This window comes from Salmo trutta, chromosome 37 (genome assembly GCF_901001165.1).
Source record: "Salmo trutta chromosome 37, fSalTru1.1, whole genome shotgun sequence".
In the NCBI taxonomy this organism is placed as follows: Eukaryota; Metazoa; Chordata; class Actinopteri; order Salmoniformes; family Salmonidae; genus Salmo; species Salmo trutta.
Window position 1 is genome coordinate 18090253 of NC_042993.1, and position 20219 is coordinate 18110471.

Consider the following 20219-nt stretch of genomic DNA (forward strand, 5'->3'; position numbering starts at 1 on the left):
CTCCTCCCCATGCAGCTAAGGAAGGCACAAGACAAAACGTACCAATCAGTGTGGTCTATTAATACATGTTGCTATGAGATTAACATTTTAACCTTCAATTTCATCTTATATGGAAGTGAGTTCTGGCCCTTATCTATAGTTGACGTGATCTATTTCGGTTCCAAGCACCCTATCATTTAGTTACGCATGAGGCTAAGAGTTGAGACTGACCTGATGAAGTCCTCCATGGCGTCGAGGCGCTGCTCCATGCCCTCCATCCTCAGCAGAACCTTCTCCTGAAGCTCCATCATCAGCAAAACCTTGTTGCTGTCCCCTTTAGCCTGGCACTGGAGCAGACCTCCTTTCCCTTGGCCTTGCCTTGTCCACTTCCTCCTGCTGAGCCACAGGCAAACCAAGCAGATGACCAGAAAGGCCCCCCCGAGGACCAGCATGGTGCTGTCCACATCAGGCATGGTTATGGAGTCCAGGATGGATGTGTTGTACTCCTCCTTTCTCTCCACCACATGTCTCAACTCGTCTGGTGTGATATCCATGCCAACTCTGGACCAGGTTGGGAGTTTGCAGTGCTGCCCGCCAATGTCAATGCACACCATCTTGAGAAGAAGTAAGGCTGACGCGAGGATGAAGTAGCCCCAAAAGGTTCCTGGGCTTATTTGCTCCTGGGCTCTTTGTACGTCTAGAGATGTGTCAGTCTGATCCAACCGTGTCTGAGGAACGAATGAAGGCCTGGGAAAGTGTCAGCCTCAGATCACCCTCAGCAGTCCCATTGTGACATCATTTGAGTGCCATTTGACATCATTAGACTGTCATGATGTCACAATCCAACCCTGTCTGAGTATCAGAGCCTGAGCCAATGAAATGCAGCCCCAGACCATCTCAGCAGACCTATTGTGACATCATAAAGCAGTCAAATGACACCTTGAATCATTTTGTGAAAATGGCACTCTTGCATGCACATCAAAACGATTGTAGCAAACATAGTGCCATCTGGAATGATGAATTAAAACTGTCTATTCAAATACGTCTTAAAACAACATAGTCCAACATAGTATCAAATACATCTGGAACTGAAGGGAAGGTTATTAACTCTATTCATACACTGTCTTTCATCTGGCACACCATTCAGCCTGACTTGTTTGTGCAACATTTTGAAACAGCATGGAAGTCATTTACTGTGCTGTAGCTTTAGGAAAACAGCTGTAGAGACTTCATGAAATCATCCATGGCCTGGCTTGAGAACATCTCCTGAGATTGCTCTTGGCTGCTAAGAGAACCCTTTTCGACATGGCCATGGGTGAATCCTCCTTTTGGCCTGAGTCTCACTGTACAAATGAAAAAGAAAAGTCACACACTCCTCTCTCCTTGCTGAGACCCACTCTACCATATACGATGCACTAGTGCAGCAGCACCCTGTTCAGTCTTTGTATCAGAAAGATAATGCGTGTGTGATCAGTCAATGCCAAAGGCCTGATCAGTACATGATAATCATGGGGTCAATTCCGAGCCATCACCTTCAATCCCACTCAGATTTGTACAGGATTGTTAGAGATTTCTCAGCTCATATGTTGTTGTTTTGAATTGATTCGTTTCTCAGTGTTAGAAGTTCTAAGATTCTTTAAAAGGCCTGTCATTTTATTTTTACTGAGCGAGTGGTGAGCTGTTGGGGAACCCTGACCCTTCCAGGATGGTCATCATGCCCTGTCAGAAGCTATTGTGGTTAGACCAGTAGGAGGATCTGGTCACACAGAGTTCAGTTCACTGAGAGACAGAGCCAACCGCTGAGAACACAGAGGTCACCTTACTGGACACTTTACTCTACTGCTGTCACAGGGCTAAGAACCTGGCCACACAGAGACAGAAGAAACACATGGAGAATGCACTACGTATCCGTCTATTCATCAGAAGTTCAGTTCGGTCATCTCCGTCAACGTATGAGGCGAGCGCCTATAGACAAACCTTTGGCTCAACCTGTTTTTGAAGGATACACCATTTCTGTGAAGCCGGGACCTGGGCAATCTATCCACCCTGAGTATCATCCCTCAGTTTACATCAGCAGAAGCACACCACACTGCACCACATTTAAACCCACAGCCTCAGCCAAGTCCTCTCCCACACCTCTCAGGGGAGATAGAACCACAGAAGAGGGAGGTGGTGGGCATTCAGCCTAAAGTACACACACACACACACAGAATAGCTTATGCAACTTTTATATAATGTTGTGTATTCCATGGTTTTTAAAATGAGGATCATCCAGTTCACTTTCAAAGGAGGAACATCTATCGATAGACGCTTCAATGCAGAGGGTGGACACGCAGTGTTAGGATGCGATGCTCCACTCTAACCATCATGTACTAAAATGGAATGTCTGAGTGTACATACATAAAGAATTATGCCTCCTAGGTAATGAAGTACCTTGCAAAAGTGCATCTAATCTCATTGGTACCCTCATAGCTGAATTCAGATCCATTCCCAAGATACTGTGCACTGTGACTGACCTCTCCTTCTCGCTCTATCTCTATCTCTTTCTCTCTCTCTCTCTCCCTCCCTCCCTCTCTCTTTCTTTTTCTCTCCTTCTCTTTTTCTCTCTCTCCATGTCTCTCCCCCTGCAGATACCCTGTCTGTGTCCAGTAACGATGCCATCCAGCCTGGCGCCAGCCACACCCTGGGCTTCCACAGCTCCCCGGGGCCCAAGCGACCGGGCAACACGCTGAGGAAGTGGCTGACCAGCCCAGTGAGGCGCCTGAGCAGCGGCAAGGCCGACGGACACGTCAAGAAGCTGGCCCACAAGCACAAGAAGAACCGCGACGGACGCAGCAAGAACGCAGACTCCGCCGGCTCCCAGAAAGACTCGGACGACAATGCCGCCACGCCACAGGACGAGACCATCGAGGAGGTCCGTTCGATTGGTCACCTCTATCACTCATATATCACTTCCTTTCTTTCTCTTTTACATGATCTATTCAACATTAAATCTCTCCCTAATTTCCTTATCTCCTTTATTTGGAGCTGATTGTGTTCTGTTTAGTTGTAAACTCTGTTGTCGTTGTCCCTCTACAGAGGATGAGGAACGAGGGGCTGAGCAGTGGGACTCTGTCCAAGTCCTCCTCCTCTGGGATGCAGAGCTGTGGGGAGGAGGAGGGAGAGGAGGGGGCTGATGCTGTACCCCTGCCTCCGCCCATGGCCATCCAACAACACAGCCTGCTGCAGGCTGACTCGCAGGACGACAAGGTGAGACACACACACACACACACACACACACACACTTAACAGGCCTCCATTCGGTTTAGTTAGAGTATATCAAAGAGGGGACAATCGTCTTTCCTGTAAGATATTTTGGAAAATAAAAAGAGACATTGGTAAATCAATGAATGTATTTCTTTTAGACCAGTTTGGCTGAAAAGGTAGATTTTTTATACCTATGCAGTTTAGCTTCATTCACTCATCATCACAGAAGAGTTATTGTAACTAGAGCGATAGGCATTTCTTTGACACTAATATAATTTTCTCTTCTTTCTTAACTTTGCTTTAACTTTACCATAGCATTATGTTGATTTTTGTTCTGCCTCTGTTTTGTCTCAGTTCCCGTACCTCTCCATGTAACTGCCTTCGCTCTAGTCACACTCCCCCAACCAACCAACCAGCCCAGTCTTTATTTTACTTCCCAGCCATCCATCCTGTCATGCTATCTCCTCACCCTCGCTGCCCTATGTTTTCTAAGACTATTGTTGCGGAGGTGACAAATACTCCATTTGCTGTAGTTAGTGAAGTTTGACTAGAACTGACTGACTACCCCTTTAAAGACCTCGCCTTGTTTAGTTTAGCCTGTTGCTATTGTTTAGCCAGACTACCTGTGCTTGTGACTCGCCTGTTGCCCGGGTTACCCCTGTTGTAATGGAGTATTTAAACGCACATGTACATTGTTCAGTCACATGCTCCACTGTGGTGCCAGTGCTCAGAAGCTTGCTCCAACCAACCCCAACCCCCACCTCGTCCCCTGTATCCTCCATGCTAGCTTGGCCCCCACTAGACCCCTATTTGGCCCCGATTAGGGAGACCACACCCATTCCTTATGGGGACATTTGGAATGCCGGGCGGTGTCAAAACACGTCAATGGTGAGCTTCTCTAAGAAATGAATGTATGATGAGGTGATGTCATCATGTGCTGTAATATGTAGAACAATATTTAATACAGTGACAAATACTTTACAGAAAATATGAATCAAATGTAGATTGTATTTTTATATATATATATATATATATATATATAAAAAAATACAATCTACATTTGATTCATATTTTCTGTAAAGTATTTGTCACTGTAAAGAGTAAGATGGTAAGACCCAGCCATCCATATTTTTTTTATTTTTTTTTACTTGAAACTGTATTTTTGGTTAAGGGCTTGTAAGTAAGCATTTCACTGTAAGGTTGTATTTGGCGCATGTGACAAATAACATTTGATTTGATTTTAATATTAAACCACACACACACCTCTCTCTCTCTTTCTGTCTCTCTTTCTCGTTCTTACACTTTCTAAACTTTCTCTGGTTCTCTCTCTCGCTCTCACTCTCTCTCTCTCTTTCTGTCTCTCTTTCTCGTTCTTACACTTTCTATACTTTCTCTGGTTCTCTCTCTCGCTCTCACTCTCTCTCTCTTTCTGTCTCTCTTTCTCGTTCTTACACTTTCTATACTTTCTCTGGTTCTCTCTCTCGCTCTCACTCTCTCTCTCTTTCTGTCTCTCTTTCTCGTTCTTACACTTTCTATACTTTCTCTGGTTCTCTCTCTCGCTCTCACTCTCTCTCTCTCTTTCTGTCTCTCTATCTCGTTCTTACACTTTCTATACTTTCTCTGGTTCTCTCTCTCGCTCTCACTCTCTCTCTCTCTTTCTGTCTCTCTTTCTCGTTCTTACACTTTCTAAACTTTCTCTGGTTCTCTCTCTCGCTCTCACTCTCTCTCTCTTTCTGTCTCTCTTTCTCGTTCTTACACTTTCTATACTTTCTCTGGTTCTCTCTCTCGCTCTCACTCTCTCTCTCTCTTTCTGTCTCTCTTTCTCGTTCTTACACTTTCTATACTTTCTCTGGTTCTCTCTCTCGCTCTCACTCTCTCTCTCTCTCTCTCTCTTTCTGTCTCTTTCTCGCTCTCACTCTCTCTACTTTCTCTGTCTCTCTCTCGCTCTCACTCTCTCTCTACTTTCTCTGTCTCTCTCTCTCACGCTCTCTCTCCTTTCTATGTCGCTGTCTCTCTCCCCTCCCTTCCAGGCGGCCTCTCGTCTATCTGGCCGACCCAGTAGTTCAGAGACACCCAGTGCGGCTGAGCTGGTCAGTGCCATCGAGGAGCTGGTCAAGAGTAAGATGGTAAGACCCAGCAATCCATCTGTCTACCACACCGCTGTCAGTTACACACACACACGCACAGACACACACACACGCACAGACACACACTGCCAGCTCAGCTCAGGCCAGTCTGGTGCCAGGGTGGATGTGTGACGGTGCCATGGCCCACCAGTCATCTGTGAACCATTTGAGTCACCACACCAACTGACTGCTTCTAGACACAAGACCTGGCACAGCACGTTAATGCTGCCTTTGTCACACCCTCATAGCAGCAACACCACTGCTCTCTCTGCTAGCACAGTGATTGTATGGAGAAGCTCAGCTTACTCACTGCATGTGCACAATGAATATACAGTAAGTGCTCTCTCTCTCTTTCTCTCTCTCTCTCTCTCTCTCTCTCTCTCTCTCAGTCCCTGGAGGACCGTCCCAGCTCTCTCTCTGTGGAACAAGGGGACAGCAGCAGCCCCTCCCTCAACCCCTCCGACAACTCCCTCCTGTCCTCCTCCTCCCCCATCGATGAGATGGATGAGCGCAAGTCGGGTTTCCTCAAGAGACGCCAGTAAGTTCAGTTTCACTCCGCAACGTCTCATACGTAGAAATAGAATGACTAGAAGGGTCGCACTCATTCAAGTCAATGAGGCCGTAATGGGTGGACCGGTGAAGGGCCCTTTCTAGTCATTCTATTTCTATGGTCTCACAGCCTACAATATGCCCTGAGCCATCAGATAAAACTGTCCTGTGGTGGTCTAGCTAAACAATCCTCTCATTGTTTACTTCACCTCTCTCCCCTACAGCTATGTGTTACTGGAGCTGGTGGAGACAGAGAGGGACTATGTGAGAGACCTGGGTTCAGTGGTGGAGGTGAGAACACATTCTTTCTTACTTTACTGTAGGCCCATAATCAATGACTCACTCCTCTCCATCACACTCTGTTCACGTTTTAGACTTGGTCAAAGTGCTAGGTCCCGTCCACAAAACAATCCCTAATCCTTACGACTCCTAGGCTCTCCATATGAATCTAAATGAGCTGAATAGGTAAAAGCAATATGGTAACAGCTCCACCTTGCCCTCTAAACATAGTGCATATACCTATCAGATCAGATCACCACAAGTGCCCTAAGGGCCAGAGGTTGTTTGTGGACAGGGCATTGGAATAGTATTGACTGAATTTGGCACTGTGTCTAGTCCTGTGGTCACCTGAATGTCTCCCCTTCAGGGCTACATCAGCAAAATGAAGGAGGACGGTGTACCAGACGACATGAGGGGAAAAGACAAGATAGTGTTTGGGAATATCCACCAGATCTACGACTGGCATAGAGAGTAAGACGAGAATAGTACCTACCTACAGTACTAGCGTTATTATTAGATTGACTTTTATATTATTATATTTCTCACAATACTCTTCTCTGATTGGCCACAGCTTCTTCCTGGGCGAGCTAGAGAAGTGCCTGGAGGACCCTGATAGGCTGGCTCCCCTGTTCGTCAAACAAGTAAGAGAGATTTGATGATTTTCATTGGCCAAAATATACCATCAGTAGTGGATGTCACTGTGCTGTGCATCATAACATGGTTAGTGCTAAACCCTAAACTTAACCCCTAACCTTAACCATAACCCCTAATTTAAATTTGAAATGAAATGGGGTAGGGACATCCCAAGGATTCCGGATAGCAAGGACCATAATACCACTTCCTCACCATTTCCCTTGTTTTCTTTCCTTGTTTTCCTGCTAGGAGCGACGGTTACACATGTACATCGTGTACTGTCAGAACAAGCCCAAATCAGAGCACATCGTGTCTGAGTACATAGACACTTACTTTGAGGTAAGAATACACACACTCCCTTCACCCCACACATACCCCGCAAGTGGCTTTATTCCAGTCTCGAACGGAGCATATATTTCATCATAAGAACCTCATTGTTTCCTGTTCTCATACCTTGTGTTATATTTTTACGCAGTCCTTTGTTTTTACTGTGTGCAACTAAATCTAATGGCTCCCTGTGTATTTTAGGTGCTCAAGCAGCGTCTGGGCCACAGACTCCAGATCACTGATCTTCTCATTAAGCCTGTGCAGCGCATCATGAAGTACCAGCTGCTGCTGAAGGATTTACTTAAGTTCTCCAAGAAGGCTGCAGTAGATACTACTGAGCTGGAGGTAAGAACTACAATCTGGGTTTGATTTGATGGCCTTCCACCCCTAATAACATGGACGAGCATTAATATTGCTATGATTTTGTTTTTATCTAAAGGTTATACTTGTTATAAAGCTGCAATTATGTTTTCTTTTCCTCTAAAATGGTGTTTTCTATCTTCTCTGTTTCTCCCAGAAAGCGGTGGAGGTCATGTGTGTTGTTCCCAAAAGATGCAACGACATGATGAACGTTGGGCGTCTCCAAGGCTTCGACGTAAGACTCACAGGCTCTGTCTTCTTCAGGGAATAGAGAATGTCATTTTTCAGTTCTCTCTGGCTCAGTTTAGAAGGTCACAAATTCTCCAAAATAGCTTACTTGAATTTGATTTCAGCCGTTAAGTCACATGGATCATATGATAAATGGGAGAAGGGCTTGGGTTTGCTCTCGCTCTCTCTGTTTTCACTCATTGTATTATATGATAATAGCATGCATATAATATGCATATTTCATCTGAGTGGCTAAGAATAAGTCTGAGGCTGTCTTCTGTCCTCCCTACTTTTATTTGTATGTATTTTATTTAAAGGTCCAGTACAGTCAAAATTCTGTTTTGCCTGTTTTTCTATATCAAACTGACACTGTAAACGTATGAACAAATTTGATTAGAGTTATTTCCTGATAGTTGCTGATTCAAAATACAATCTACACAGGACCTTCTAATCAGCAGGTTTGCATGTGTGGGATTTTTGGCTTTCCATGGTGACATCACCATGCGTAAATTGGTTAATAGACCAATAACAAAGAGAGACCAGCCTGGCACCAGCCACACAAAGACCTCTCTGCCAATAACAGCTAGTTTTCCCCTCCCCACTTAGATGACTCCTAGACACTCTTAGCTAAATTCTTGTTTGAGAAATAGTGTTTTGCTAAAAGCTACTTTTGCCCATTTTAATGGAAATCTATTACAGTATGGTACTTACCCAGAAATAATTTGATATGGATATAAAACAGCTGCATTGGGCCTTAAACCTTTATTTAACCAGACAGCCAATACATTGGTATTCCCCCATGCAGGGCAAGATTGTGGCCCAAGGCAGACTGCTGCTCCAGGACACCTTCATGGTATCAGATCAGGACGGGGGGCTTCTCACAAGGATGAAGGAGAGGAGGGTCTTCCTCTTCGAACAGATTGTCATCTTCAGTGAGCCCCTGGACAAGAAGAAAGGCTACTCCCAGCCGGGATACCTCTTCAAGAACAGCGTCAAAGTATGGCGCATCGATCGTGATCATCTCCCCTAATCAATCCACTTAGATCATATTACAGTGGATGTATTTTTTTGTCTGGACATTGCTAGGATAGTAATTGCCCTAAGGGCCAAAGTCGTTTGAATAGTTGTCTGATTCTGAAAACACTCACATCCAGTCCTCTCCCCTGTATCTTGTGTGTGTCCGTCCAGGTGAGCTGGCTGGGCCTGGAGGAGACCACAGACGACCCCTGTAAGTTCACCCTGACCTCCCGGTCATCCAGTGGCGGTATGGAGACCTACGTAATGCACTCAGCCAACCCTGGAGTCAGCCAGATGTGGGTCCACCAGATCACCCAGATCCTGGAGAGCCAACGCAACTTTCTCAATGGTAAAAAAAGACATCACGGTTCATCTGTGTAACTGTGTAGTGATATTATGCTAGCTTCTCCCAGATGATTACGATGTCACGGTCGTGTGGAGAGACGGACCAAGGCGCAGCGTGACTGGAGTTCCACATCTTTATTTTAGTGAAACTTAACCAAACCAAGAAACAAACAACGACCAAGCAGTACTGAAGTGCTACATGCACTCTCTCAAAAACAATATCCCACAAACACAGGTGGAAAAACGGCTACCTAAATATGATCCCCCAATTAGAGGCAACGATTACCAGCTGCCTCTAATTGGGAACCATACAAAACACCAACATAGAAAATATAAACTAGAACACCCCCTAGTCACGCCCTGACCTACTACACCATAGAGAACCAAGAGCTCTCTATGGTCAGGGCGTGACATACGATGTTTCATCTGTCTCCCTGTGTAGTCATATGCTCCATAGAATGTATCAACATTCTGAGAAAATAAGTGTTTAGAACATACCTTAATATGAACTATAGTATGATATACTGGAATGTAAAATGCAAACAATGTTTTTATATTTTTGTTTCATAGCTAGACAGTGTGTACTCGTACCACTGAGGTGACTCTTTCTCTCTGTCTCTCTCTCTTTCTCTCTTTGTGTCCCCCAGCACTGACATCCCCTATCGAGTACCAGAGAAACCATGTGGGGTCAAGTGGACCAGGCCTGGGGGCCCCCAGCAGCAGCAGTGGCCTGGCTGGAGGCGGCTGCAGCAGCTCCACAGTTGGCCCTGGGAGTAACTCTCTGTGTGGCCCCCAGAGTCGCCGGCCCTCGCGCATCCCCCAGCCCTCCTCCCGTATCCCGCAGCCTGTCCACCACCACCACCCTCAGGGCTCTGACGGCCCGGACAGAACAGCAGGTACGTGGTCCCGACAATCCCCCTCCCCCTCCTCCCAGACCCCCTGCCCTCCTGACCATGCAGACGGGGACCTGTGGCCCCAAGATGTCCCCAAGATGCGAGTACTGGAGGGTCCCCAGCCCCACAGCAGAACCAGCAACAACAGCAATGGCAAGTCCTTGGGCATTGCTGAGGGCAGCTTCAAGGAGAGCTACCCTGGGGAGGACCCTCAGACTCCCATCCCACAGCTGGCTGTGGCCCCTCTGAATCTTGCCAAGCCTCGGGTAGGGACGGTCTCTCCACTGACCTGCACCATAAAGGAGAAATTTATCCCGGGCAGCCCAGCCCAGAAAGGCTCCTTTTTCTGGTCCACCGCGGTCCCAGCCTCGCCAGCTAGCCGGCCTGGCTCCTTCTCCTACCACAGTGATAGTGGAGACTTGACCCTGACCCACAGGGAGAGCCACAGCCACCGCCACTCCACCCACCTCAAGGATATAGACCGCATGAGCACATGCTCCTCCACCAGTGAGCAGTCCGTACAGTCCACGCAGAGCAACGGGGTAAGATCCCTACTCAAGTCCCAGGCTTCTGTCCAGCTTAGTCCCTACTAACCTTACTGGCTGACCAGAAGTTCTCCTGAGTCATCTGAACCACAAGTGCATACTAAACTATCTAAGTACACTAACTTGCCTATGGTGTGAGTTTTCATCCTTCCTGCTGTCTTTCAGACTACTAACAGTGTGTTTTTGGCTGGTACAGCAGCTAACTACTACAGTAACACAGCTTGCTGTACTGTATGTACTGTATGTACTGTGTCCTCTCCTCTCCCTTGGTAAGTGTTTCCAGTATGACTCTCTGCCTCTGCTTCCCTAACTTCACACACCCAGCTCTGTCTGGGCTCTAACATTTTCTAGACATGACCTGAGTTTTTGCTGTCCCTTTGCTTCAGGCTATTGTGGTCTGATCTAAAAAAACATCAAGGCATTTACTGGGTTAAATGAAAATGAATGCTGATATAATGGAAGATTGATATTTGAATTCGACTTTACCTGCCTGCAAGGAGAGGAGCTCTGATGTAGAAAGAACCGTTTTCCGTCTCTCCTGTTTTCTCTTAGCTCTTGCTCTGACCATGCTGCTTCCTTTCTGTCTTGGTTCTGTGGGACTGATGACACATCCTCGTTCCCGTTCTTCCCTTGCCTTGCCCCTGAATACATTTGACTCACACCAAATGCATTTGGCCTCACTTCAAACTTTATTTCAGGCTCTGTCTCTCCTGAAACTGTTTCCTCTCTACTCTCATTGTCTTTGAGAGACACCCACTCCATGTAAACTCTGCTCTGTCTCTCTTACTTCTGGATACCTTGTTTTCTCTTCTACAAATGAGAAGGTCTAGTTATGTAGGAACCAGATGTTAGTTGCTACAGTATGACTTTCCTCACTCTACTTTATGGACCTTTTGTAATGAATGCTTTGAAATGAGTCCTTCTTTGTGTATGAGCTCTAGCATATAAACAGCTGAACAACAAATGATGCTCATGTGCAGTCAAATCAATAACATTTCAATTTTTGTCTTTTAGTCTTTATCACAGAATGCTTTGTGTGTGTGTGTGTGTGTGTGTGTGTGTGTGTGTGTGTGTGTGTGTGTGTGTGTGTGTGTGTGTGTGTGTGTGTGTGTGTGTGTGTGTGTGTGTGCGTGCGTGCATTTGTCTGTTTGTCTGTCTGTCCGTCTCTCTCTCTCTCTCTCTCTCTCTCTATGCCTCTCTCTTTGTGTAACCCTACCTATAAACCCTTACTGACTCCATTTCTTCCCCTGCCTCCCATCCTCCCCTGCCACCCCCTCCTCCAGAGTGAAAGCAGTAGCAGCAGCAGCATCAGCACCATGCTGGTGACCCAGGACTACGTGGCCCTGAAGGAGGATGAGATCAGTGTTTCCCAGGGCGAGGTGGTCCAGATGCTGGCCTCCAATCAGCAGAACATGTTCCTGGTGTTCCGGGCTGCCACCGAGCAGGGCCCTGCCGCCGAGGGCTGGATCCCCGGCTACGTACTGGGTCACACCTCCACCATCATCCCCGACCTCCCCGAAGGAACCATCAAGTAAGAGACAGACACTGCTGCTACTCCATGTGCAAACCTGAATGAATGAATGAAAAGCTTTATCATCCCAAAGACAGTTCCATTTTCACATCATGAGCTCTGCAATCATAAAAGTGAAACGGTAGACAAAGATGTAGAAATCACAAGTTAAACTTTTCTCTTCCTTTCTTCCTTTTTCTTTCTCTCTCTCTTTTCCCCTTTCTTTCTCATTCTCTTGTCTGGAGCAGGAAGTCATCCTCGTGGCACACAGCACTCCGCATTAGGAGAAAGTCTGAGAAGAGAGACAAGGAGACCAGGAAGGAAAATAAGATGGAAAATGGCTACCGCAAGTCTCAAGACTGTGTGACTAATAAAGTTTCTGTAAAGGTAGAGTTGATTTGATAATCACCTGTATGGCTATAAGACTAAAAGCCCCTCTACATTAACCTCAGTATGGCTGTAAGACTTAAAGCCCCTCTACATTAACCTCAGTATGGCTGTAAGACTTAAAGCCCCTCTTCATTAACCTCAGTATGGCTGTAAGACTTAAAGCCCCTCTACATTAACCTCAGTATGGCTGTAAGACTTAAAGCCCCTCTGCATTAACATCAGTATGGCTGTAAGACTTAAAGCCCCTCTGCATTAACCTCAGAATGATTGTAAGACTTAAAGCCCCTCTACATTAACCTCAGTATGGCTGTAAGACTTAAAGCCCCTCTGCATTAACCTCAGAATGATTGTAAGACTTAAAGCCCCTCTTCATTAACCTCAGTATGGCTGTAAGACTTAAAGCCCCTCTACATTAACCTCAGTATGGCTGTAAGACTTAAAGCCCCTCTGCATTAACCTCAGTATGGCTGTAAGACTTAAAGCCCCTCTGCATTAACCTAATTTAATGGATTCATGTTGTAATTATTTAATGTATGTGTGGTCAAACTAATTTGGAGAATAAACTTATTTGTGTTCATATTTTTCTTTCAGCTTCTAAACCCCAACTACATCTATGATGGTATGTATATATTTAAATGCTTTTGCTTGGGCTTTACTATACAGTAAATTAATGACATCTATATTTTCACATAGTAGGGTTCAATAAGACAAGTTTTTATTGTCTTGTATTGTACTGCATACTTTCTATTGTATATTGGGTAGCTCAGATGTGGGATTGTGTAGTTTGCAGGTAAGTATCCTCCTCCGAGCCAGAGCAGTGCGTAGGGCAGGATCCTGTCTCCTGTTCCTGTAGCGTGAGGCAGCTTGAAAAAAGAAAGTACACCCCATGGACAGGACGCTAGTATATCGCAAGGCTAGTTACAGTTGAAGTAGGAAGTTTACATACACTTAGGTTGGAGTCATTAAAACTCATTTTCAACCACTCCACAAATTTCTTGTTAACAAACTATAGTTTTGGCAAGTCGGTTAGGACATCTACTTTGTGCATGACACAAGTAATTTTTCAACAATTGTTTACAGACAGATTATTTCACTTATAATTCACTGTATCACCATTCCAGTGGGTCAGAAGCTTACATACACTAAGTTGACTGTGCCTTTGAACAGCTCGGAAAATTCCAGAAAATTATGTCATGGCTTTAGAAGCTTCTGATAGGCTAATTGACATCATTTGAGTCAATTGGAGGTATACCTGTGGATGTATTTCAAGGCCTACCTTCAAACTCAGTGCCTGCTTGACATCATGGGAAAATGAAAAGAAATCAGCCAAGACCTCAGAAAAAAAATTGTAGACCTCCACAAGTCTGGTTCATCCAGGGAGCAATTTCCAAACGCCTGAAGGTACCACGTTCATCTGTACAAACAATAGTACGCAAGTATAAACACCATGGGACCACGCAGCCATCATACCACTCAGGAAGGAGACACGTTCTGTCTCCTAGAGATGAACGTACTTTGGTGCGAAAAGTGCAAATCAATCCCAGAACAGCAAAGGACCTTGTGAAGATGCTGGAGGAAACAGGTACAAAAGTATCTATATCCACAGTAAAACGAGTCCTATATCGACATAACCTGAAAGGCCGCTCAGTAAGGAAGAAGCCACTGCTTCAAAACCGCCATAAAAAAGCCAGACTACGGTTTGCAACTGCACATGGGGACAAATATCGTACTTTTTGGAGAAATATCCTCGGGTCTGATGAAACAAAAATAGAACTGTTTGGCCATGATGACCATCGTTGTGTTTGGAGGAAAAAGAGGGACGCTTGCAAGCTGAAGAACACCATCCCAACCGTGATGCATGGGGGTGGCAGCATCATGTTGTGGGGGTGCTTTGCTGCAGGAGGGACTGGTGCACTTCACAAAATAGATGGCTTCATGAGGTAGGAAAATGATGTGACTATATTGAAGCAACATCTCAAGACATCAGTCGGGACGTTAAAGCTTAGTCGCAAATGGGTCTTCCAAATGGACAATGACCCCAAGCATACTTCCAAAGTTGTGGCAAAATGGCTTAAGGACAACAAAGTCAAGGTATTGGAGTGGCCATCACAAAGCCCTGACCTCAATCCTATAGAAAATTTGTGAGCAGAACTGAAAAAGCGTGTGCGAGCAAGGAGGCCTAAAAACCTGACTCAGTTACACCAGCTCTGTTAGGAGGAATGGGACAAAATTCACCCAACATATTGTGGGAAGCTTGTGGAAGGTTACCCGAAACGTTTGACCCAAGTTAAACAATTTAAAGGCAATGCTACCAAATACTAATTGAGTGTATGTAAACTTCTGACCCACTGGGAATGTGATGAAAGAAATAAAAGCTGAAATAAATCATTCTCTCTACTATTTTTCTGACATTTCACATTCTTAAAATAAAGTGGTGATCCTAACTGACCTAAGACAGGGGATTTTTACTAGGATTAAATGTCAGGAATTGTGAAAAACTGAGTTTAAATGTATTTGGCTAAGGTGTATGTAAACTTCAGACTTCAACTGTAGCATGTGACACAGTCAAACTCACGTGTCCTCTGTCTGTCACCTCTGTAGTACCCCCAGAGTTCCTGCTGCCCCTGAGTGATGTGACCTGTGACCTGGGGGAGAATGTCATTCTGAGGAGTAAGGTCTGTGGAAGACCCAAAGCCTCGGTCACCTGGAGAGGACCTGACCACAGCACTCTGAGCAACGACGGACACTACAGCATCACCTACAGGTACACACCGGCAGTGATGACATTCTACGTTACATTTTAGTCATTTAGCAGATACTCTTCTCTAGAGGGTCTTACAGGGATCATTGCAACGCGTTAGAATGACTTAGCTGTTGGAAGACAATGTTCTGTTGTAGTTGAATTAAAGTAATTGTTGCTATTGTTGAAACTTACCTTCTGACTTCCCTTCTCTCTCTGCAGTGACACGGGCGAGGCAACTCTCCTCATCATGGGTGTGTCTGTAGAGGATGACGGGGTGTACACCTGTGTTGCCACCAACGTAGTGGGCAGCATGTCATCCTCCGCCAGCCTCAGAGTCTCAGGTTAGTCACTGTTGAGTTGAGTTGTAAACTCCTGTGGGGATACAGTATATCCTCTATATTCACACTACTTACACACAGTATATGAATTCTTCAGTACTTTTGCATTTTAACATTCAATGTTTCTATTTTCCCAGAGGCCTCCGACGATGGGAGTGAAGTGATTTGGAAGAACAACTTTGAGTCCTTCTACACAGAGGTCACAGAACTGGGCAGGGGAAGGTTCTCAGTGGCTAAGCGCTGTGACCAGCGTGGGAGCAAGCGTGCCGTAGCAGCCAAACATGTCAACAAGCGGTTGATGCGGCGTGAGCAGGTGCTCCAGGAACTGAGGATACTACAGTGTCTGGAACACCCACACCTGGTCGGCCTGCTGGACACCTTCGAGACAGCCACCAGCTACGTGCTAGTGCTGGAGATGTACGTTGGAAAAACTGTGGCTGAGCCCCAAATGGCACCCTATTCCCTATAACTGATCAAAAGTAGTACCCTACAGAGGGATAGATAGCATTTGGGACACACTCATTGTATGTATTATGATTATTGAGGAAAATTATAATTCCTGAATTGAAATAGAATTGATTACCGTTTTGAACAATATATTACTGTATATATTTATTCACTGTGTTGTGCTTTTGAATCATGTTCAAGCAGCCCTCATGTACATCTACCATATTGGTGGGCTAATGTCTCTCTCTGGTGCTTTGTGTCTGCAGGGCTGATCAAGGCCGTCTCCTGGACTACATAGTCAGCTGGGGTAACCTCACTGAAGAGAAGGTGGCCTTGTACCTTAGGGACATTCTAGAAGCTTTACACTACCTGCATAGCTGGAGGATAGCTCACTTGGACTTGAAGGTGAGTCACAAAGGCTGTGACATGTAGAGTAGGAGTTAAATGTGATTGTGTACTGTATGAAACAGTATGATGTCTAACTATTGTTCTTAAGCAAAGCTAATACTCCCATCGTGGGTCAATTCTTAATCATATCTTTCTTTGCGTGTATGTGCGTGGGTATCGGTGTGTATCCCTTTAGCCTGAGAACGTGTTAGTGGAGCAGAACTCTGCCCAGCCCGTGGTCAAGCTGACAGACTTCGGAGACGCCGTCCAGCTGAACAGCGGCCACTACATCCACCCTCTACTGGGCAGCCCAGAGTTCTCAGCCCCGGAGCTGGTGCTGGGCCAGCCCGTCTCCCTGACTTCTGACCTCTGGAGCCTGGGGGTTGTAACATACGTGGTACTGAGCGGGGCATCTCCCTTCCTGGACGAGAGCGCTGAGGAGACATGCCTGAACATCTGTCGTCTGGACTTCAGCTTCCCCCATGACTACTTCCAGGGTGTGAGCCAGGCAGCCAGGGACTTTGTGTGTCTCCTCCTACAGGGCGAGCCGGACCGGAGACCTTCGGCCGCCGCATGCCTTCAGGAGCCCTGGCTGCAGCCGTGGGACTCCCACCAGCAACAAAACCAGCACCCAGGGTGCATCGACACCTCCAGACTCATCTCCTTCATCGAGCGGCGGAAACACCAGAACGACGTTAGGCCCGTGGGCAGCATCAAGACCTTCCTTCACAGCAGACTCCTCAACCAGATATGAGCAGGTTAGAGGACTACAGTACCCAGACACCACCGAGTCACAATGATGATCTCATCCTCTCTCAGCCAACTACGCCACTTCCTTAGAACTATGTTACCCAGCATCCTGCTGCTGCTGTCCTGCTGACTGCTTTGAATATTTTTGACTGAGATTTTTCCCCTCAAGAGATTTAGCTACTTCCCTTCCACCCCCACATTTGAATGGATGATGGCTATATGCCTGCACAAAAGTATGAACTATTTGAAAGTATTTCAAACTTGACTAACAGGGAGAACAAAGCTTTCTCGAGAGCCAGTGAGAGCAAGCCTTGTGTTTGGATAGTATTACAAACCGATACTGTAATATCAGGTTGCTTTTGGTTGAATATAAGAAAATTGTTTTTGTAATGAGAGATTACTTTTTGTAAAGGAAATGTATAGTGAAGAAACAAAGAAATGTCTTTATTCATATACCTTTTCAAAAACAAAGGTTATTAAAAAGAATGAAAACAAAAATGAATGCAACATATGAACAAAGCACCACCGACCCACCACAGGGTCGTTGCTTCAGAACTCTACTTCTAGAACCAGTTGGAGACCAGACTCATTGTAGTTGTGGTTGATTAACATACAATAAATCGGCAAATGCTTTGTTCTGGCCTTGCTATTGTATGGACCTGTAACAGTTAGTACAATTATGCTATTTTAGTCAGACCTCAGCAGAGAAATAAATAAACAAGCAAACAAACAAAAAGCTATAACACTATTGGAAAAGCTCTTTAGATTTCTGATATATCCGCCTTACTTTGTAAATAATGTGTTCCTGCCTTCATTCTCATTTTGAAGAATTTGTCTCAAACGCTGTTTCATTAGCTGAGTAGTAAGCCCTGCCAATGGAAGAGAGGTGTGAGGGAGACTCGCTCCTCCTCATGCCAATCAAATTACTTAAACCCTCACTACCAGAAATACTTCTATAAATGCACTCGTATTTTGTGTTCATTTCTCATGTGCAATGTTGCAGCTTTAACATGTATGCAACTATTTATGAAGACTTGTGTTGTACCCGTAATCTAAAAAGGCATGTACGTACCTGGTACTGCAGTAGATGTATGTATTGTGTAGCTCTTTTCCGTATTAAGTTCAGTATTAATATCTTGGAAACCTAAAATGCAGGTTTTGCAAATAATGTAAAATAAGAAAAAAGATTTGAATCGATATTGGCACTTATGCTTTCAGTTTGTCATTGTTTTTGTTTTATTTTCTGTAACTATACCAAAGTTAACTGTACTTTACACTCTTTAAATGTGTTATATAATGTACCATGTTAAGTTATGAAAACCATGCTGAACTTAGAGATAGATGTTTACATTGGTTCACAGTGGCTTTATTTATTAGCGTTGTAAGAACGTTGTATAGTGGTTGGTTGTTACTGCATACCTAATTAACATTTCAAACACTTCTCTTCTCAAGCTGTGCACAAAGTGGTGATTGCTGTGTAAGTTTGTTTGACTTTTTAAGTTATGTATTTCGCTAGACATTGTGTTGCAATGATCAACATCTTGGTTTAACTGAAACTTGGGATAGCATTCTTTGCCGAGCCTTTGGTTTGAAGGGGGAAAAAACTGCCCACAACATTGTACCAACGTTACAATAATTGTGCATGGACGTTGCGGCGCTATTACCCTAACCTTTATCTAAGCGTGACCATGACCTAGCTGTTTTCAGTGAATTAATCATTGTATGAGTTCAAACTGATTTTAAAGTGCCAGTCAATTGATCTGGAGAGGCGGACGAAACAGCTGTATTTCCTTTTAAGCTTGAAAAGGTTATCAAAGTTTCATGTCTATGTCAAGGCAGTAGTAACAGTGATACAATGAATGTGTTTGTTAACCTGTACAGTCCCATTTTGTGTCCTCTTATTTATTCATGTGTAAAGCTGTACAAACATGGACGACGAACATGGGAACCTGGATGTAACCTCATCATATTTGATACATACTACGTCATTTTGAATGTTAAATGACTTATTTTTACTTTTGCATGTATATTTCTTTGTACAGAAATTATGTTTACACATTACTTGTTGTAAATATTTTATTCAGTCCTCAGTTATTTTGCCATTAAACGTATGGAACATACCCTTGGAAGTTTTTTACAAATATTTATGTATGTACAGTGCCTTCAGAAAGTATTCATACCCCATGACTTATTCATGTTGTTGTGTTGCAGCCTGAATTCAAAAATTGATTAAATATATGTTTTTCTCACCCATCTACACACAATACCCCATAATTAGAACATGTTTTTTGACATTTTTGCAAATGTATTGAAAATTAAATACAGAAATATCTCATTTACATAAGTATTCACACCCCTGAGTCAATACATGTTAGAATCACATTTGGCAGCGATTATAGCTGTGACTCTTTCTGGGTATGTCTCTTAAGAGCTTTGCACACCTAGATTGTACAATATTTGCTTATGACCAGCATACCCATAACATGATACAGCCACCACCATGCTTGAAAATATGAAGCATGGTACTCAGTGATGTGTTGTGTTGGATTTGCCCCAAACATAACACTTCAGGACATGGTGAAGTGAATTTCTTTGCCACATTTTTTACAATTTTAATTAAGTGCCTTATTGCAAACATAATGCATGTTTTGGAGTAATTTTTTTCTATACGGGCTTCTATCTTTTCATTTAGGTTAGTATTGTGGAGTAAGCATCCTCAGTTTTTCCTTATCACAGCCATTAAACTCTAACTGTTTTAAAGTCACCATTGGCCTCATGGTGAAATCCCTGACCGGTTTCCTTCCTCTCTGGCAACTGAGTTAGGAAGGACACCTGTATCTTTGTAGTGACTGGGTGTATTGATACAGCATCCAAAGTGTCATTAATAACTTCACCATGCTCAAAGGGATATTCAATGTCTGCTTTTTTTATTTTTACCATCTACCGCTAGGTGCTCTTGTTCGCGAGGCATTGTTAAACCTCCCTGGTCTTTGTGGTTGAATCTGTTTTTGAAATGCACTGCTTAACTGAGGGACCTTGCATATAATTGTATGTGTGCGGTACAGAGACGATGTAGTCATTCAAAACTCATGTTAAACACTATCATTGCACAAAGAATGAGTCCATG

General features: G+C 44.5%; 1 protein-coding gene across 5 annotated transcripts in view; it reads left to right on the top strand.

Moving 5' to 3' along the window:
- LOC115176384 (triple functional domain protein) overlaps nucleotides 1–19212 on the top strand; it is a 137424-nt gene extending 118212 nt beyond the window's left edge. For 3 of the 5 annotated variants that reach the window (XM_029736387.1, XM_029736385.1, XM_029736388.1), the window contains 21 exons: nucleotides 2610–2893; nucleotides 3058–3228; nucleotides 5256–5351; nucleotides 5741–5889; nucleotides 6125–6191; nucleotides 6547–6650; nucleotides 6751–6820; nucleotides 7062–7151; nucleotides 7341–7484; nucleotides 7657–7734; nucleotides 8533–8724; nucleotides 8916–9093; nucleotides 9737–10524; nucleotides 11811–12058; nucleotides 12283–12424; nucleotides 13019–13046; nucleotides 15029–15191; nucleotides 15390–15511; nucleotides 15646–15925; nucleotides 16222–16360; nucleotides 16539–19212. In XM_029736387.1, coding sequence (XP_029592247.1) covers nucleotides 2610–2893; nucleotides 3058–3228; nucleotides 5256–5351; nucleotides 5741–5889; nucleotides 6125–6191; nucleotides 6547–6650; nucleotides 6751–6820; nucleotides 7062–7151; nucleotides 7341–7484; nucleotides 7657–7734; nucleotides 8533–8724; nucleotides 8916–9093; nucleotides 9737–10524; nucleotides 11811–12058; nucleotides 12283–12424; nucleotides 13019–13046; nucleotides 15029–15191; nucleotides 15390–15511; nucleotides 15646–15925; nucleotides 16222–16360; nucleotides 16539–17096 — 4091 coding nt within the window. In that variant the 3' untranslated portion in view covers nucleotides 17097–19212. Of the gene's footprint in view, nucleotides 1–2609; nucleotides 2894–3057; nucleotides 3229–5255; nucleotides 5352–5740; nucleotides 5890–6124; nucleotides 6192–6546; nucleotides 6651–6750; nucleotides 6821–7061; nucleotides 7152–7340; nucleotides 7485–7656; nucleotides 7735–8532; nucleotides 8725–8915; nucleotides 9094–9736; nucleotides 10525–11810; nucleotides 12059–12282; nucleotides 12425–13018; nucleotides 13047–15028; nucleotides 15192–15389; nucleotides 15512–15645; nucleotides 15926–16221; nucleotides 16361–16538 lie in introns of those variants that run through there. The other 2 variants (XM_029736386.1, XM_029736389.1) reach the window with 2 other exon arrangements.
- The last annotated feature ends 1007 nt before the right edge of the window (nucleotides 19213–20219 follow it).